Consider the following 17,032-nt stretch of genomic DNA (forward strand, 5'->3'; position numbering starts at 1 on the left):
TTAAATCACCTTTTGAGAGTCAGATCCTTAGACACAGATTTGGAGGAAGTCTGTGGATGGGTCACTTGGCTTCTTTCTCTTGATCTGGAAACCAGACAGTCTGGGGTTGGATCTATTTCTGGTAAGCAGAGGTAAAGAGAGCTCTCCCACACAGAGAAATTAGGATCCAGGATGGGGGATTCCCTAAGGAAATCTCCAGGTGTGCTGCACTTACTGTGTTTTGTAAGCTATATTGTCTCTGTTAGTGATACTGTATTTTTTTTTGTCCTTTGTTGCTCACCTGAGCCTTTAAGTAAAGCATCTTGTTCAGTGTTTCAACCTAATGATTCTGAATGAGGGCATAGGCCTGTGTTGGTGGGAGTGGGCAGTGGGAAGTCATGTCGGAAATCCCAGGTTACTTTTTCAGATCATCTTCCCTCAAACATACTTGAGATCTGAATGCAATCTTCCCTTGTCTTTAAGGCTCACACATGTACTGAGTGCATGGTTAAGATACGAGATATGTCCCCAGTAAAAGCGTTTTGGACATGTGAATTCATGTGGAAGCAGGAAAAAACAGCTGAAAAATATTTTGTCTTGTCTTCTTGGTAGTTCTGAAAGACTCAATGGGAAGAATCTCTGGCATCTTCTAGGACAGCATGTAGCAATGGTAGCAATAATAAGCAATAGTTCCACAATCCACAGGGAGAAGGTACATTTTAGGACAAAGTTGGGGCAGAAAAATCTAGCCTCTCCATAGAGTGAGTGCCCTCTGTGAGCCAGCTAAAGAGATTCTGGTTTTTGTTTAAATAATAAAGGCAGCATTCCCTCATATTTCTATCTGAGATATACTTACTGGTTTTAATGACTGAGCAGATTCTCTCTGGACCTGTTTCCTCATCTGTAAAATATGGTTGATGACAGCCAACACTGACTATTTCTTATATGCCAGACACTATGGTAAGTCTAGTCAATACTCTTATTATTCCTGTTTTCACAGAGAGGAAGCTGATACACAAGAGCTTAAACCGTTTGCCAAAGTCCACTAGCTGATAAGTAGATAAGGGACTTAAAGCCAGGTTTATGTGGCTCTGAAACTCTTTACTCAGATTGGCTTTTTTTATAGTAAGTACTGTACTTGTTTTAGGAGAGGAAAGTAGGTCAAACGATCTCTTGAGCTATCTCCTATTCTAACCTTTGACTTTTATTTTGTGATAAGAAAATATAAATAGTAACTGGATATACTTAATAGAAGTATATTAAAATGCAGAAACACAGCACCTCTAAGTTCGTATACCTTTCTGCATTAGTATATTTCTATTAAATTTATTTAGCATTTAATCTTATTACATTGATGAAAGTACGATTATGATTTCAATTTAATGATGAAATTTCATAGTATTTTAAAGATAGAAAATGGCATGATTTCCCTGTGATTATATTATAACCTCAATTTCTTGAACCCCTTTTGTATATCAGGCTCTGTGCTTAAGTGTTTTGCAATAATTTTATTTATACCTTTGAAAGCTCTTGCAAAGGGGGAATTGTTACCTTTATTTTCCAGATGGAGAAACTAAGGCTCAGAGAAGTATATAACTTGCTCAGGACCGTATAGCTACTCTATGATGTATCTTCTCTATTCTCCATTCATGTTAGTATTTTTTCAGCAGACATTGAGCACCTGACAGTCTGGGACACTCTGCTAGGCCCTGTAGATATATGTAGTTTTTGCCTCCAGGAAACTCACCATCTAGTGGGAGAGACAAGTAAACTAGCAGTGATACTGTGGTGTGAATAGTTTTATAATAAAGGTATCAGAGAGATGGCACGTCTTCATAACACAGAAAACACAGGGAAGGATTCTTTACTGCAGAACAAAAATTCCATTAATTAGAGCTTCCCAAATACGTTTAAGTTTTACCTTTATTAAGCGTATCAGTAGAAGGGCAATTATGGAGAAACAACAGGGAAACTTAGCATATTAGAAATACTCCTGATTCATGTTCATTTGCAGAATAATGTAAATATGAGGCTTCATGAAATTCATTGGAAATATGTGATTTACTGCTTAGATGTATTTTTGGCCCAGCTTTCAGGAACAAATCACCTTCATAACTAGTAAACACAAAGCAGGTAGTTTCTACCTTTATAAAGTTGATGTGTGTCAAGAACTCTTTAAAATAATTAGGATATTTATATTAAATAACAATCTTTATTGGTGCCCATCCAATATTTTAATTGTTCTAAAGATGATGAAATGGTATAACCCTTCTACTTTCTCTGAAATTTTTTTTTCAGGATCTATCATGTTGATGATACTCCTTCTGGGTCAGTGGATGGGGTGCTTGATTACAGTAAAGCCATTCAAGTGGGTGATTTTTAATTATGTTATTATTGCCAGAAAATGTTAATATCTATAGATTTGGAAATACTGTAATTTATTTTCAGACCTGAGAAAGCATTTCTTTCCAGTGAGTACATATTATTCTATTAATTCTTTTAAAAAATTTCTATTCTGAAAAACTTTTCCTAAATGTTTTTTTCTTCTTTGATTTTTAAAAACATTGTCTTTGAAGTAATCAGTCTCATAGGAAATCACAAAAATAGCATATTGAACTTCTTTATCCAGTTTCCCTCAATGGTGACATTGTATTTAACTATAATATAATTTAAAAATCAGGAAATCAACATTGGTAATGGTACTGTGAACTATTCTTATATAGCAATTTTTTATTCAGTTTTCACTACTTTTTAATCTCTAAGTGTGTGTGTGTGTCTAATTTTGTGTAATTTTATCACCAGAAAGGAACTTTCCTCATTCTCTTAATTTTCACACCCACCCTCCGATCCCTGTCCTTTGGCAACCACTGATCTGTTTTCGTCTCTATAGCTTTTCACTTTGAGGATGTTTTATGAACTGAATCACGGAGCATGTAACTTTTTAGTGCTCTTGAGATCCATCCGGGTTGTTGCCGTGCAGTGCTGTTTCCCGCTTCCTCATTTGGGCACGCGCTGGGCCTTCTGCCATCTGTTCATCTTTTATGTTTAAGCTCATGGTGCTGTGCCTGGCATGTAGTAGGTGCTCAGGCAGTAAATGTTATAAATACATTGTTGAAGTGAAGTATTTTTCTTAGTGAATTGTTTGCTACCTTAGACCAGATTAGTCATTCAATAAGTTTTTGTTAAGAATTAACAATTGATTCATTTTAGGGCACAAGGGATCCAATTTGTGCCGTCACTGCGTCTGATAAGACACTGATTGTGGTAAGTTGTAAAGAAAAAACTTATTTTATGAATAGTTAAATTGTAAAAGTAGGGAAACACAATATGTTTTGGATTAGAATATCATTTTGTGAGCACCTTAAGTTTTACTAAGTCCAACATAAGAAGCAAGAAAGTTTTAAAGATTTTCTGACAAATTGTTAATCATTCGCAAAAACAGCTGTGTGTAAGTAACAGTAGTAGATTAGGGGCTGCTGAGAGAGTTAGACGCTGGGTTGAACGAGCCCTGGAAAGGGTTAGCAGATGGGGGGGTGGAAGGGGGATGGGTTGGATGGTGGTAGTGGTCTTAGGAAGTTTCCTCCTCTGTGTGGCCTGCTGTTTTGTATTGGAGAAAGTGCTTTGGCTCAGCTGCTTTCCTAAGACTTAGAATGCAGAGATGGTGTGTTTGCTAGCCAGTAAAATAAAGAACTCCATGGCATATTTTTGCTGAATTTTTCAAATAAAATCAATGTTACAGTGTCTTTCTTGAGCTCTGACATTTGAAAATATTAATTTTAGAGATAAATGTTTAGTGTAGTAATGTTGGTGGAATTATTGAATTTGAATTATGTAATCAGAGCCTTAATAACATATATTTCCATTTCTAGTTCTAGTTACATTCTTTAGCAATTGGCTAATTTTCTGGGGGATAATTGTCTTAAGATTGTGGTATTCATTTTTCCTCACCAAATGAATTTGGTGTGCTTTAAGCAGTTTGGTGCATCTCAGATGGGTCTGTGGAGTCTTGTTTTTGTTTTTTTTAGATTCTTTGCTATATGGTGGGGTTTTTTTTCTTGTTACTTGTGTTTCTGCCATTTGCAGAAAAATATAACATGCACCTCAACTCAATCACAAAAATTGATGTAATTTCTAAATGACAGTCTACTTATTAGAAACACACTCAAATAGTTTTTAAAATACTAGCTGTAAGTTTTAATGGAGAAGATATCTTTGCATTTAAAACTGCTTTCCACTATTGAATTGTAAATGGTTTTTAGAGCCATTACTTTTTCAAACTTTTGAAGCCACAGGACCCCCTTTTTCAAAACCAAAATCTTATTTCATATCCCAATCTATTAAATCATTTAAAGCCCACATCTCCCTTTTATACATGAAAAAATATCCTCTCCTTCTCCCCTCACTTTCGCCAGCCTTTCTGATAGGGCCCTCTTGAGAGTCATGCCACAGCAGCACTGCTGCTCTGATTAGAAAGAGGGGAGGGAAAGACAGGCTGAGCGGGGCCTTCCACTTCACCCCACTGCCATAGCGTGAGGCACAGGCGGCTTCAGAAACCGCTGCTCTCCCCCATCTGTTGTACTAACTGGTGATCTGTCAGGCTCCAGGCTGGCACAGAGTTGCAGAGAAACATTCTGTTTTATTTTTAAGTACATTTAAGTTAATATTCATTGTATCACTGCTTTCTGATCATTGCCTTTTTGCCACAAAATAGTATCAGATAGATGGCTATTGGATAAAAATGTCAACTTTCATTAACAACTATTTCACATGATCTATAAGATTTTTTCACATAAGTGAAATTTCATTCAATGAGTGCTTTATATTTTAGCTTTTGATGTACCCTGATTAACTTCTACAACTTTAAATAACCCTAGATGTTTCTTTTTTGTGATGTAAGAATTTGTGTGTTATAAAGAGCTAGGTTTCTAACTTCTTCCTTGAATGTTAAATGAAAAAGATTAGACTACCTTCAGCCTCTTTAAAAAGGTTTTAATTAAATTAGGAGATAAATATATACTCCATAACGTGAGTTGGTGTCAGAATTGAGAATTTGCCATGACACCATTTTTTGAAACAAATGTGTGAACATAAAGAGGGGTCTGTAGTTGTAATTTAATGTTATTATGGCAAATATACTTTGGTAATCAGAAATAATTTCCATAGGGTCGTGAATCTGGCACCATTCAGAGATACAGTCTTCCTAATGTTGGTTTGCTTCAGAAATACTCCCTAAATTGTCGAGCCTGCCAGTTGTCCTTGAATTGTAACTCCAGGTAAGTCTGAGGACTCCTCATGCAGATGTTAAGTTTAGAAGTTACCATTTGGGATTGTCGGATTTATGTAATAAATGCTAAAATGTGTGTTTGTTTTAAACTTGTTTTATTAGTTCAGTGTGGTTTTACTATTCTGTATTCGTATTTAAATGTTTCTGTTTGCTATACTGTATTTGGTTTAGAAGGCTTTCTCTAATGAGCAAAATGTAGAAATTATAGTATAATATTTAAAGTTATTTGCATACCATTTGCTTTAATCCTTTTGGATACTTTGTCATCACAATGAAGCAAAATAGGGTCAGTCCCTGTCTTTTATTAAATTTATAAAAGTTTGCTTAAAGCTATTTATTTATTTAAAGCCACTTCTACCTTATGCCCAGGTTCTGATGAACTGATTTTGAAGAAGAATGGTTGTAGGTAATTATATTTGTGATCACTGCTGTCAATTTTACACTTTTTTCCCTTCCTTCAATTTCATTTTTCGTAGTCGTCTTGCTGTCATAAACATCTCAGGCATTCTCACCTTCTTTGACTTGGATGCTCGGGTGACAGACAGCACAGGACAGCAAGTTATTGGCCAGTTGTTGAAACTGGAGCGGAGAGATGTCTGGGATATGAAGTGGGCCAAAGACAATCCTGATTTGTTTGCAATGATGGAGAGGACAAGAATGTATGTTTTCAGAAATTTGGATCCTGAGGTAAAAACAAAAAGTGAGCATTAATAGTACATAAATAATGATCCAACTATCAAAACCTGGATATTCCCCACTTGTTTCTTTAAGAGGTTTGCTGATGTTGGCTGCATGGCTTTCTGAAAATAAACAGAAACACTACTCTGAAGTTTTGGAGCATTTGGTCTTCAGTGGGCTTATTACTCACCCTCTAAATATTCTCTGCTTTCTATAAAAAGCACTTTCTAATAAGCATTTCTGTTCTTTTTAAAAGATGGAACCATGATCACTAACTATAAAGTCTTTTTGTTTTTCCTCATCAAAGTTAAACAAAATTAAGAAAATCAGTAGTCTATCTTGTTTACCAAAACTGCTTAAAACAAGCTAACCAAAAAAATGTGGTTTTGAAATTGCCTTGTCCTTCCCTTCTGTTCTGCCTATTCTGTACTTACTGTGTCTTCCTGAAATTTGTATGCTTTCTGTCACCATTTATCCATGTGCTTTCTTATCCTGATAAGTCTAATAATATGCAGGTGTGAATGGAGATTAATCTGCTCTCCCTGGAGTATCAGGGAGCTCCTTTTCCATTAATTTTAAAGTTACATTTTGATTTTCTATTTGTGGCTCACATCAACTGATTTTTAGGCTCTGAATTTTTCTGTCACTTAGCCTGCTCTGGATCAACTGTTAGCTGTCATGTAAAGGAAATTCAGAGTAATGTGAGTGGCAGCCTAATAAAAAATCATTAAGAAGATAAATCTTTTAAACAATTTTTAATTATTAATGGACTTTCAATTAAAAATTTTCAATGCTCCCGCTATACTCTAAATAATAAGAGATGAGTTAATAATGCTGTGTGTCATTAATTGATGTTTGTTTGGACTTATAGCTTCCTTCTTGGGAAGGAACTGCCGGCTTGGGCCCCTGAGCTGCCAAAGATGATCTGTAGTAATTTATTTAATGGTGAACTATTTGCTCCTTTAATATCCTAAATTATTTTCATATTTCCCTATTGAAGTTCCACTCAGTATCTTTGGGTTGATAAGTGATCTGATGTAAATTGCTCTCAAAGGCTCTATTAAAGTTTTTAGGAGTCTTGAGGACCTTTGTAATTTTTAGACCCTGAATAATGGCTCAAAGGAAGGGCATTCAGGGCCACTGCATTTGACCTGTAAGCACGGGCTTCTGACACGGGTTAAAGGGAAATTTGACCCTTGCCGCAAAACAAGTATGGAAACGTAACAGGATAACCTTGAGGATGGGAGTAGAATACTTTCTGAATGTTAGGGCCCTTATTCCATCTTTGGCCATACTCATACTAGTTCAGAAATCGTATGCCTGGAGAGGTGAGAGTGTTATGCCTGGCTGTTCATAATGTGTGTGCAGCACACACGATCAATCTAGTACCAAGTGAAATCTTTGCCTGGTGGGCAGTGTTTCATAAGTAGTTTTAAACAGAACAGCCTTCTTTCTTTTTTTAAAAATTTGAGTTTGTTGTCTAACTTGGCAGGTACTTTTATTTCTATTAGATTTAGAGCTAGAGGAATTTCTTATAACCTTACCGCTGACTGGATTTCTTTATAAACCATGCTGTAGTGTTCTTTTCATTCATGAAAACACTGGCTGGCTGTGGTCCCTGCTTGGTTAGTTTCTCTGCTATTCATTCCACTAGCAGCTTATTGACTGATCATGTAAGGACATACTCCTCAAAACAGAACTTACTGGAACTCCTTCAGGGCATAGCATTCTATTCTCTCATTCAGGTTATTGTTTGATAATTAATACTAAATATATTTTTGTCCATTTTAATGTTAATATAAATTCTAGATTCATACCTTTAAATTGTAAGCCTCTCCAGATAATATATGAGAAAAGGGTGCCCTTTGTGTGCAAATTTCTAATTTACTGATAAAGCACATTTTTTTTGAGAATGTGGGAATGCGTACTTGATGTGATGTTCCCTGCTTCATCATTTTCATTTCCAGTGACCCTTTCAAGGTCCTGGTTGACTCTTTTCTCTTTTTCTTGGATCTTCCCTCTCAGTGGTACTATTTCATATTCATATTCCCTCCTCTCTCCTCTTTTCATCAATCAGGCTCTCATTTTTATACATTTGTTCTTTTCTACACAGGGGTTTTCCAGACTTTTAAATACATACCTTCATATATACATACTTACTTATTTAGAAATTATATACATGACCTACAGTATTAATATAGGTACATTGTGAACCATGTCCCTCAAACAGAAATTTTAAAAGAATGAGAAAAAAATAAATTTTAACAGGATGAAAGAAACTTTATTTTAAAATGTCATGCTAATTGTTATGGTTCCTGCTGCCATTAGCTGGTGTCTCAAGCTTACACACTTTAGGGTGAGGAATTATTAGTTTAGTGAGTGCAGTTCCCATGTTTCAAAAGTCTACTTGATAATTTTGATTTTCTAGCTGAATTTTTGTCAGACCTGATTAGAATGCCACTGTTTTCACTGTGTAAAGTTGCTGACCCAGGAGTTGGTACTAAGAGTAGGAGAGGTGACAGTCCTGCCTTTTCTCATTTGCTTATGTTGCATTGTCAATATTACCTTTAATTCACAAACGCTTTGCAAGAAGCTTTTTAGAACCCTTGTCCAATTTATGAGGATCAGCCAATATTAGATGCTCTAATCCCTAAATACACGTGGGTATGCACAAACTTCGGTGTGTCACAATACGTCAGAATGCAACGGAAAAGTAAAGGCCCTTCGGACACCTCACCTGCAGTATTGTGCATGTTGTAAGACCTTCTGACTTGGGTAACTGAATAAGAGTGTGAGTGTTTCTTGGTATACTATAGATTAGTAAAGTTTTAAATACTTTTTGATAAAAATAAATACCTTGGCTATTGCTTAGGTGAGTGCATCCTGCTTTGTAGACCACTGGTCTAAATTCATAGTCATTTGAAATGTAGGTGGATATCTAGTGAATTTTGGAAAATAAAGAGAGTAAGCTGTAATAATTTAAGCAGAAGTTGAATTTTTAAAATCTGAATTATGTAAATATTTACATATTTACTTAAGTGGCACTAATCATGGCTTATTTTGGAAACTTTGAGTTTCTAATCTCTCCCCCACCTCTATTTTTCTTCCTTTCTCATTGTTTTTGGTATAGAAGTTCTTATCACAGATCATCTTTTATGTCTTTATCTTTTTGCTATTTTTTTTCTTATCTAGCCAAAGTAAAACATTTTTCTAATGATAGACAATTTTATACAGGTATATGGTTGGGTTACATGTAGTCTCAAAATAAATTATACAAAAAGTCCCTGTCATTCATAAAAAGTATTTCACTACATAAACTTTCTTCTTGAATTAAATTTTGTTCTGATTCTTTCTGTGTTCATAAAAGCATTTTTTTTGCCCTTGTGTCATATAATCTTTTTTTGAGGAAATAAAAAGATTTTATAAAATTTTCTTACATAATTTGCATATTTTAATCAACAATGTCTACTTTTTAAGGAAAATATAATCAACAATTTCTACTTTTTAAAAGAAAATATGCATCTTAAAACCCAATAAGCACATATAGTATGCATATAAGAGCCTCATTCTCAGTGTTAGAATACTAAGCTAAGTATGACTCAATTTTTACCTTTTCTTTTAATCTTTTTGGTATCTTACTATTATAATTTTTATAGTTTCTATCATATATGAAGGACTAACTTTCAGAGGTCTGTCTTCAATATGTTATTTCATTTGACTTTTGCTTACTTTCTGGTTCATTATTGTATACATTTAAAAAGTTACATTCTGGTAGTTACTTCTTTTGCCAGACAACATTATCCTATTTTTTTTACAGTGTTCTTGGAAATAATAATTATATTGGGATTTTGTTTCTTTTTGTTTATATAATATTTCTGTCTGTTTTTTCTACTAGGGATTTAGGGCAACTACTTTATAATATGCATTTACTATACTTTATAGTTACAAGCCTGTATAACACTAGGATAAGAGACAGACATATAATAGACTCATGTATTTGCATATTGGCAAATTAAAACTTCTTATGAAGAAATTTTATCAGTAACACTCTAGTTAATATTACAGAGGATGGACTTTTCAGCATGTTATGGGACTTCTTTGATTTATGTACATAGATACAAAATAGTGTTTGTCAGTTTTATTAAGAACTAAATTTAAAGTTGAATTCCATGAATAAGAATTATCAAGCTGTGTAAGTCATTTTTGGATTAATTGGCAATTTGGGCAGATATTTGATGCTATTAGTGAATTAGTATTTTGTAAAGTTTGATAATAGTAATGTGACTGTGGAAGAGAATGTCTTTTATTTTCTGGAGATAAATATTTGAAATATTTAGGGGTGAATGTCATGATGTCTTAAATTTACTTAAGTTACTTTAAAATACTTCAGCCAAAACATTGAATGAAGCTTATTTAGCAAAATGTTAATAATTATTTAGATGAAGGGTATAAGGGTGTTAATGACATTCTATTTTTTTTTTTTTGGTTTGAAAGTTTTGATAATAAAATTTAAAATCATGATATGTTGAAGGAAAATTTTGTATAATTCAGTGTAACATTTGTTTTTGTCTTTAAAGGAACCCATTCAGACTTCTGGATATATCTGTAACTTTGAGGATTTAGAAATTAAGTCTGTTCTTTTGGATGAGATATTAAAGGTAATTCTTAAAAAACAGTTATATTTTTGCTGCTGTCTTGCCTGGGATTCATTTTTTCACCAGACAGCATAGTGAACTGGTTTAGAGTGGGGACTGAGGAGTCAGATTTAGGCAGTTTCCTTCAACATTTTGAGCTTCACTTTTGTTTCCCACTTATGAGCCTCAATTTTTCCCTCTATAAAATGTGGATAACAATAATACCTATCTTATAGGATTGTTATTTTATACAACATGTGAAAAGCTCTTAGTACAATGCTCAGGTCAGGAGCTCAAAAATTGTAGCTAGTTGTTTTTTATATTTATAACAAAAGAGGTACTGAAGAAATATTTGACAATTTAGGCTTTTTCTAGTTCTAGGATAGTTGAGCAACTTTTTGTTTGGAGGTTTACTATTTTCCCTTTTTTTTCAAGTTTTATAAAATAATCTATTTCTGATTGCAGATATCTTTTTGAATCCCTACTTTGGCCTTCACTGACCACCTATTGAGAATCTTTTTCTCTAAGAATATGTGGAGAACAGTTTTACCTTCATTTTATCTGAAACATTTACTTTTTCTATGTACTTCATATAATTTTTTTGGAATTTGGATAGCAGGTTTAAAAATTTCAGTAGTTGCAGTTTGTAGCATGTTTTCATATTTTGTTTGGATATATAAATTGCAGTTGTTTTATTATGAGCTAGGTTCTTTTTATCTGTATCATGACCACACTGCAGCAGTAAGACAGGCCCCCACCCAAAATTTGGTTTGGCTGTCAAAAGTGATGACCCTACGGATACACCGAGAGGATGTTAAAAGGTTATTACTTACAGAATAAGGCTTCTGGGGGAGGAGAGAAGGGCTGCCTCCCCAGGCTGGTTCAAAATGTTCTGAGAGAGCAGGGAAAGGAGGCTTGCTGGGTGCTATTTGGTAGAGGATGTGGCTGGGGTGAGGGTTCTAAGGGTAGGGCCGTGTGTGGTTTGAAACTCCTGCTGTTGCCAAAGGATGGAGCACTTGGGCTTTCTTATCAACTTTCCCTGAAGTGAGAAGGGGAAGGGTGAGGGATGAGTCTTAAAAGCTGTCAGCATCAAAAATGAAGTCTGAAGGTTTACGGCAGGCTAGGATTATTTAATATCCAAATTTGAGTGTTTGGCTCTTCTCTGTGTGGACAGAACTTCTGCAAAGAGTAAATAAAAAGATGTTGTCTCTGTTTAAGGTATAAGACTTGTAAAAGATTTGAACTTGTGTCTTATGCAATTATTGGCCTATTTAATTTGAATACGTAACATCAGAGAATATATATTTTCCTCTTTTCCTCTCATATGAATGATGGCAAGTTTGTTTGTTTGTCTTCTTTCCCAAATGATTTAGGGTTTGGAAACACTTTTTAGAAGATGTGGTTTTGCCAATGTCTTCTTAAAAATAAAACCACATGTGGGTAGAATCAAACTAAGGTGTCTGAAATGGCTTGTCCACTTTTATTTATTAATGGTTTGATAGAGTGAGCTTTATGAATCCTCAGCGTCTAGCAAGGGTCTGATATATAGTTGGTTTTCAGAAGTGTTTGGTAAATTGATCCTTAAAAAATGAATAATTACTTTATTGTTTTAAGAAATGATTTATCATTATATAGAATTCAATCAGCATAGAAAAGCACTGAAAATAAAGAAAAAAATCCCCATAAATCCCACCAGTCAGATATTTTAATCATTAACATTAGATAAACATCAGCACATCATTCCATTCGGTTGTAAACTGTTACCAGAAAGAGGTTGGGGGTGCTATGGGTCAGCCAGTGTATGTCTCCAAAGGTCTGAAGCAGGAGAACCCTGGGTCAGTTCTGAGACTGAACAGTGTAAGATACACAGCTAGGCCTTGTACTCCATGTTTATGTGTTGTCACATTTAATCCTCACAGCTCTAGGACGTACACTTATCTCCTCCATTTGCTCAGATGAAGAATCTGAGACTTGGAGTAAGAAGCTAATTTTCTAGTGACACCCAATTAGCAGTAGACAAAGACATGATTTGACTCCATGCTGTCTGGCTTCCAAGCTGGTATGTGTAATTAGTAGCATTGGTAGAAATGAGGAAGGAGAGGTAATGGGGACAGGAGCTCAGGTCATCTGAAACCTCGTATGTTTTGCTGTGCAGTTTGGACTTCGTCTGGAGTCAGTGGGAGAGTAAACAGGAGAGTGACATGATTGGGTTTCTGTTTCAGGAAGATGGTCTTGGCTTCCTGGGTGGGCAGGGAGGGGTGCCTCAGGAGGGACTTCATTTGTGGGTTGTGGGTATTTTCTAGATAATTAAAAAGACCCATTCATGGGGATTTCTTTTCTTCCCAGCTTTGCTTACAATGTGATGCAGTTTTTTTTAACTGGATAAAAGAAACACATACTCTGAAGGCAACTATTGGAATTCCTTTCTTTTCATCTTTACTTGTAGAATCCAGAACATCCTAACAAGGATTATATAATTAACTTTGAGATTCGCTCCCTGAGAGATAGTCGAGCCTTGATTGAGAAGGTTGGAATTGAAGATGCATCTCAGTTCATAGAGGACAACCCACACCCCCGACTTTGGTATTTAAAAATAAAAAATCCTCCCCCAATGTCTTGTTTATGCCTTTAAAGTCACAGCTCTGTTGCTCCCACTCTCATGCTAGCCTCTGTGGGAGTAGGCTTCCTTCTTGCTCCTGTCTTTAAAATACAGAAATTCATTTAAGGTTTGGAAATACTCAAAATAAGTAGAATATTAAAGGAAGCATGTGTAAATGTATTAAAGTAATCACGTGTTAGCATGTTTCACTGGTAACAATAGGTATAGTAATTGAATTCTGCTTTAAGACTTGTTTAGCAGTAATTTGCAATAGGATTTTCTGTTTCTTTTGTAAACAAAGGCGCCTACTGGCTGAAGCAGCTCTTCAGAAACTGGACCTGTACACTGCAGAGCAAGCATTTGTGCGCTGTAAAGATTACCAAGGCATCAAGTTTGTGAAGCGCCTGGGCAATCTGCAGAGTGAGTCCATGAAGCAGGCTGAAGTTGCTGCCTACTTTGGCATGTTTGAAAAGGCTGAAAGAATGTATCTTGATATGGACAGAAGGTAAGTAATGAATGGGCAGGCATCCCAGAATACTTTCACAGTTCATGATTTTTTTACAAATGAGGAAATAAATAGACTAAATGTATCATACCATTACTTTTAGTAAGTAATTTAAGTTTGAATTACAACCTAGATATTCCACATGCCTCTCATTTATCTATGTTTTATAACTTGGGAGCAGTTTTCTTCTCCGTTTTTATATATATTAATGGCTGGCCATGAGACTTTCTCATTTGGTAGAGCAAAAAAAAAATCGTATTGATCACAGAGACCGGGCTCTTTCATCATTATTACACAGCCCATTATTTGGGGTCTCTCTGTTGGCTTAGACCATTATTTAATTTTCCATTTTAAAGGAGCATGAAATGAAAATCAAAGGTATTTAGGGATTGAGTTTTATTCCTTATATTTCATTTTAGATTTATATTATATAATTATGAACTTCATTTCAACTGTAATCATTATGTCTAATTTTCATTAATATTATTTGTACTTCCAGGAGAGCCCTAATACAGTTTAAGCCCTGAAAAGAAGGATAAAGCCCAAAGTGTGTGTTTTTAAATAAGCCTGATCAGATCAAAGAAATCAGTGAAAATAAGTGACTATTATTGAAGTAATTATTTTGCCAACGAAATTGGAAGGCCAAAAAAATAAAAGGCAGGAAGTTGTTTCCTTCTGTCTATTCCAGGTTCTCCCTGAGGCCTTTACTTGGTCAGGTTAAGGTACTAAAATGTTTGGAGACTAAACTTGCCTGTCTGTTCACTGCTGGGTATTCTCAGTACCCTACAATTGAACCTAGTACATAGTAGGCACTTGATCAATGTTTATCAAATGAATGAATGAATCAGTGAATGAATGAATGCCATTGCTTATAGAGATCTTGCTATCGGCCTCCGGCTGAAATTGGGAGACTGGTTTAGAGTGCTCCAACTCCTGAAAACTGGATCTGGTGATGCAGATGACAGTCTCCTTGAACAAGCTCACAATGCCATTGGTGACTACTTTGCCGATCGCCAGAAGTGGTAGGTAATCTCTCGATTGACAGAAGTGGTAGGTGATCTATCTGGACCACTTCATCCATTCATGCAGCACTTAAAATGGTAGCTGCCTGTGAACTGTCCTATGAATTAATGCTAGGGAAATGGAGACTATCTGCCTGGATCCTAAAATTCAAATAGCTCTAGATTCACAATGGGGAGCAAGAGACCCTAAAAGTTGTTAGGTAAGCACTCTAAAACTTGGGAGTTTCCAAACTCACAAACTTGCCCTTAATTCCCGGCAGCTTTCTACTGTTTGAGAATTGCACCACAGGGTGTGATTCTAAGACATTTTAGAATTTTTTCTCTGAAAAAGGCAAAAGACAGCATTTTTATTGCTTATTATATTATAGATTATTTTCACAAATCATTGGCTTTTATTTCTAAGTTTTCATTTTGATCAATCTTTATTTCAGTGTTTGGGAATACAACTATATTTGAGATTTATAGAATGTTTCTTAATGCTCAAAGACTGTTGCAATTAAAATATTTGGCAAACTGTCTTTAGGTTTTTTCCCCCAATTCATATGCTTCAAAGAAATTCTGTAACTGAAGATGTTGACTACAGTAATGCTCGTAATTCTAATGAAGGAACTTTTTTGTGAAAGTGGTTATTTATCAGGAGATTCACCTTAGTTTTTTTTTTTCTTTTGGTATCATTAATATACAATTACATGAGCAACATTAATATACAATTACATGAGCAACCACCAAATACCCCGTTACAGTGACTGTCCATCAGTTTAGTAAGATGCTATAGAGTCACCACTTGTCTTCTCTGTGCTATAATGCCTTCTCTGTGCGCCCCCCCCACATTATGTATGCTAAGCATAATGCCCCTATTCTCCTTCTCCCTCCCTTCCGACTCACCCTCCCCAGTCTCTTTCTCTTTGGTAACTGTTAGTCCATTCTTGGGTTCTGTGCTTCTGCTGCTGTTTTGTTCCTTCAGTTTTTGCTTTGTTCTTATGCTCCACAGATGAGTGAAATCATTTGGTACTTGTCTTTCTCCGCCTGGCTTATTTCACTGAGCATAATCCCCTCTAGCTCCATCCATGTTGTTGCAAATGGTAGGATTTGTTTTCTTCTTATGGCTGAATAATATTCCATTGTGTATATGTACCACATCTTCTTTATCCATTCATCTACTGATGGACACTTAGGTTGCTTCCATTTCTTGGCTATTGTAAATAGTGCTGTGATAAACATACAGGTGCATCTGTCTTTTTCAAACAGGGATCCTGCATTCTTATGATAAATTCCTGAGAGTGGAATTCCTGGGACAAATGGTATTCCTATTTTTAGTTTTTTGTTTTTTAATTTTATTTTGGTATCATTAATTTACAATTACATGAAGAACATTATGTTTACTAGGCTTCCCCCTTCACCAAGTCCTCCCCACAAACCCCATTACAGCCACTGTCCATCAGCGTAGTAAGATGCTGTAGAATCACTACTTGTCTTCTCTGTGTTGCACAGCCCTCCCTGTGCTCCCCCCACATATTATACATGCTAATTGTAATGCCCCCTTTCTTTTTCCCTGCCCTTATCCCTCCTTTCCCACCCACCCTCCCCAGGCCCTTTCCCTTTGGTAACTGTTAGTCCATTCTTGGGTTCTGTGGTTCTGCTGCTGTTTTGTTCCTTTAGTTTTTTTTTGTTTTTATACTCCACATATGAGTGAAATCATTTGGTACTTGTCTTTCTCCACCTGGCTTATTTCACTGAGCATAATCCCCTCTAGCTCCATCCATGTTGTTGCAAATGGTAGGATTTGTTTTCTTCTTATGGCTGAATAATATTCCATTGTGTATATGTACCACATCTTCTTTATCCATTCATCTACTGATGGACACTTAGGTTGCTTCCATTTCTTGGCTATTGCAAATAGTGCTGCGATAAACATAGGGGTGCATCTGTCTTTTTCAAACTGGAGTGCTGTATTCTTAGGGTAAATTCCTAGAAGTGGAATTCCTGGGTCAAATGGTATTTCTATTTTGAGCTTTTTCAGGAACCTCCATATTGCTTTCCACAATGGTTGAACTAATTTACATTCCCACCAGCAGTGTAGGAGGGTTCCCCTTTCTCTGCAACCTCGCCAACATTTGTTGTTGTTTGTCTTTTGGATGGTGGTGATACTTACTGGTGTGAGGCGATATCTCATTGTGTTTTTAATTTGCATTTCTCTGATGACAAGCGACGTGGAGCATCTTTTCATGTGTCTGTTGGCCATCTGAATTTATTCTTTGGAGAACTGTCTATTCAGCTCCCTGCTCATTTTTTAACTGGATTATTATTATTTTTTGTTTATTGAGGTGTGTG

At 35.6% G+C, this 17,032-nt stretch overlaps 1 protein-coding gene across 2 annotated transcripts in view; it reads left to right on the forward strand.

Annotated features, from left to right (window-relative positions):
• Positions 1-17,032, forward strand: part of WDR35 (WD repeat domain 35) — a 72,754-nt gene that overhangs the window by 27,111 nt on the left and 28,611 nt on the right. For both annotated transcript variants that reach the window (XM_036881756.2, XM_036881757.2), the window contains 8 exons: positions 2,278-2,347; positions 3,190-3,243; positions 5,143-5,252; positions 5,740-5,950; positions 10,519-10,599; positions 13,022-13,158; positions 13,476-13,679; positions 14,555-14,701. In XM_036881756.2, coding sequence (XP_036737651.2) covers positions 2,278-2,347; positions 3,190-3,243; positions 5,143-5,252; positions 5,740-5,950; positions 10,519-10,599; positions 13,022-13,158; positions 13,476-13,679; positions 14,555-14,701 — 1,014 coding nt within the window. The remainder of the gene's footprint in view (positions 1-2,277; positions 2,348-3,189; positions 3,244-5,142; positions 5,253-5,739; positions 5,951-10,518; positions 10,600-13,021; positions 13,159-13,475; positions 13,680-14,554; positions 14,702-17,032) is intronic.

The sequence above is a fragment of the Manis pentadactyla genome, chromosome 2 (genome assembly GCF_030020395.1).
Source record: "Manis pentadactyla isolate mManPen7 chromosome 2, mManPen7.hap1, whole genome shotgun sequence".
NCBI classification, from domain to species: domain Eukaryota; kingdom Metazoa; phylum Chordata; class Mammalia; order Pholidota; family Manidae; genus Manis; species Manis pentadactyla.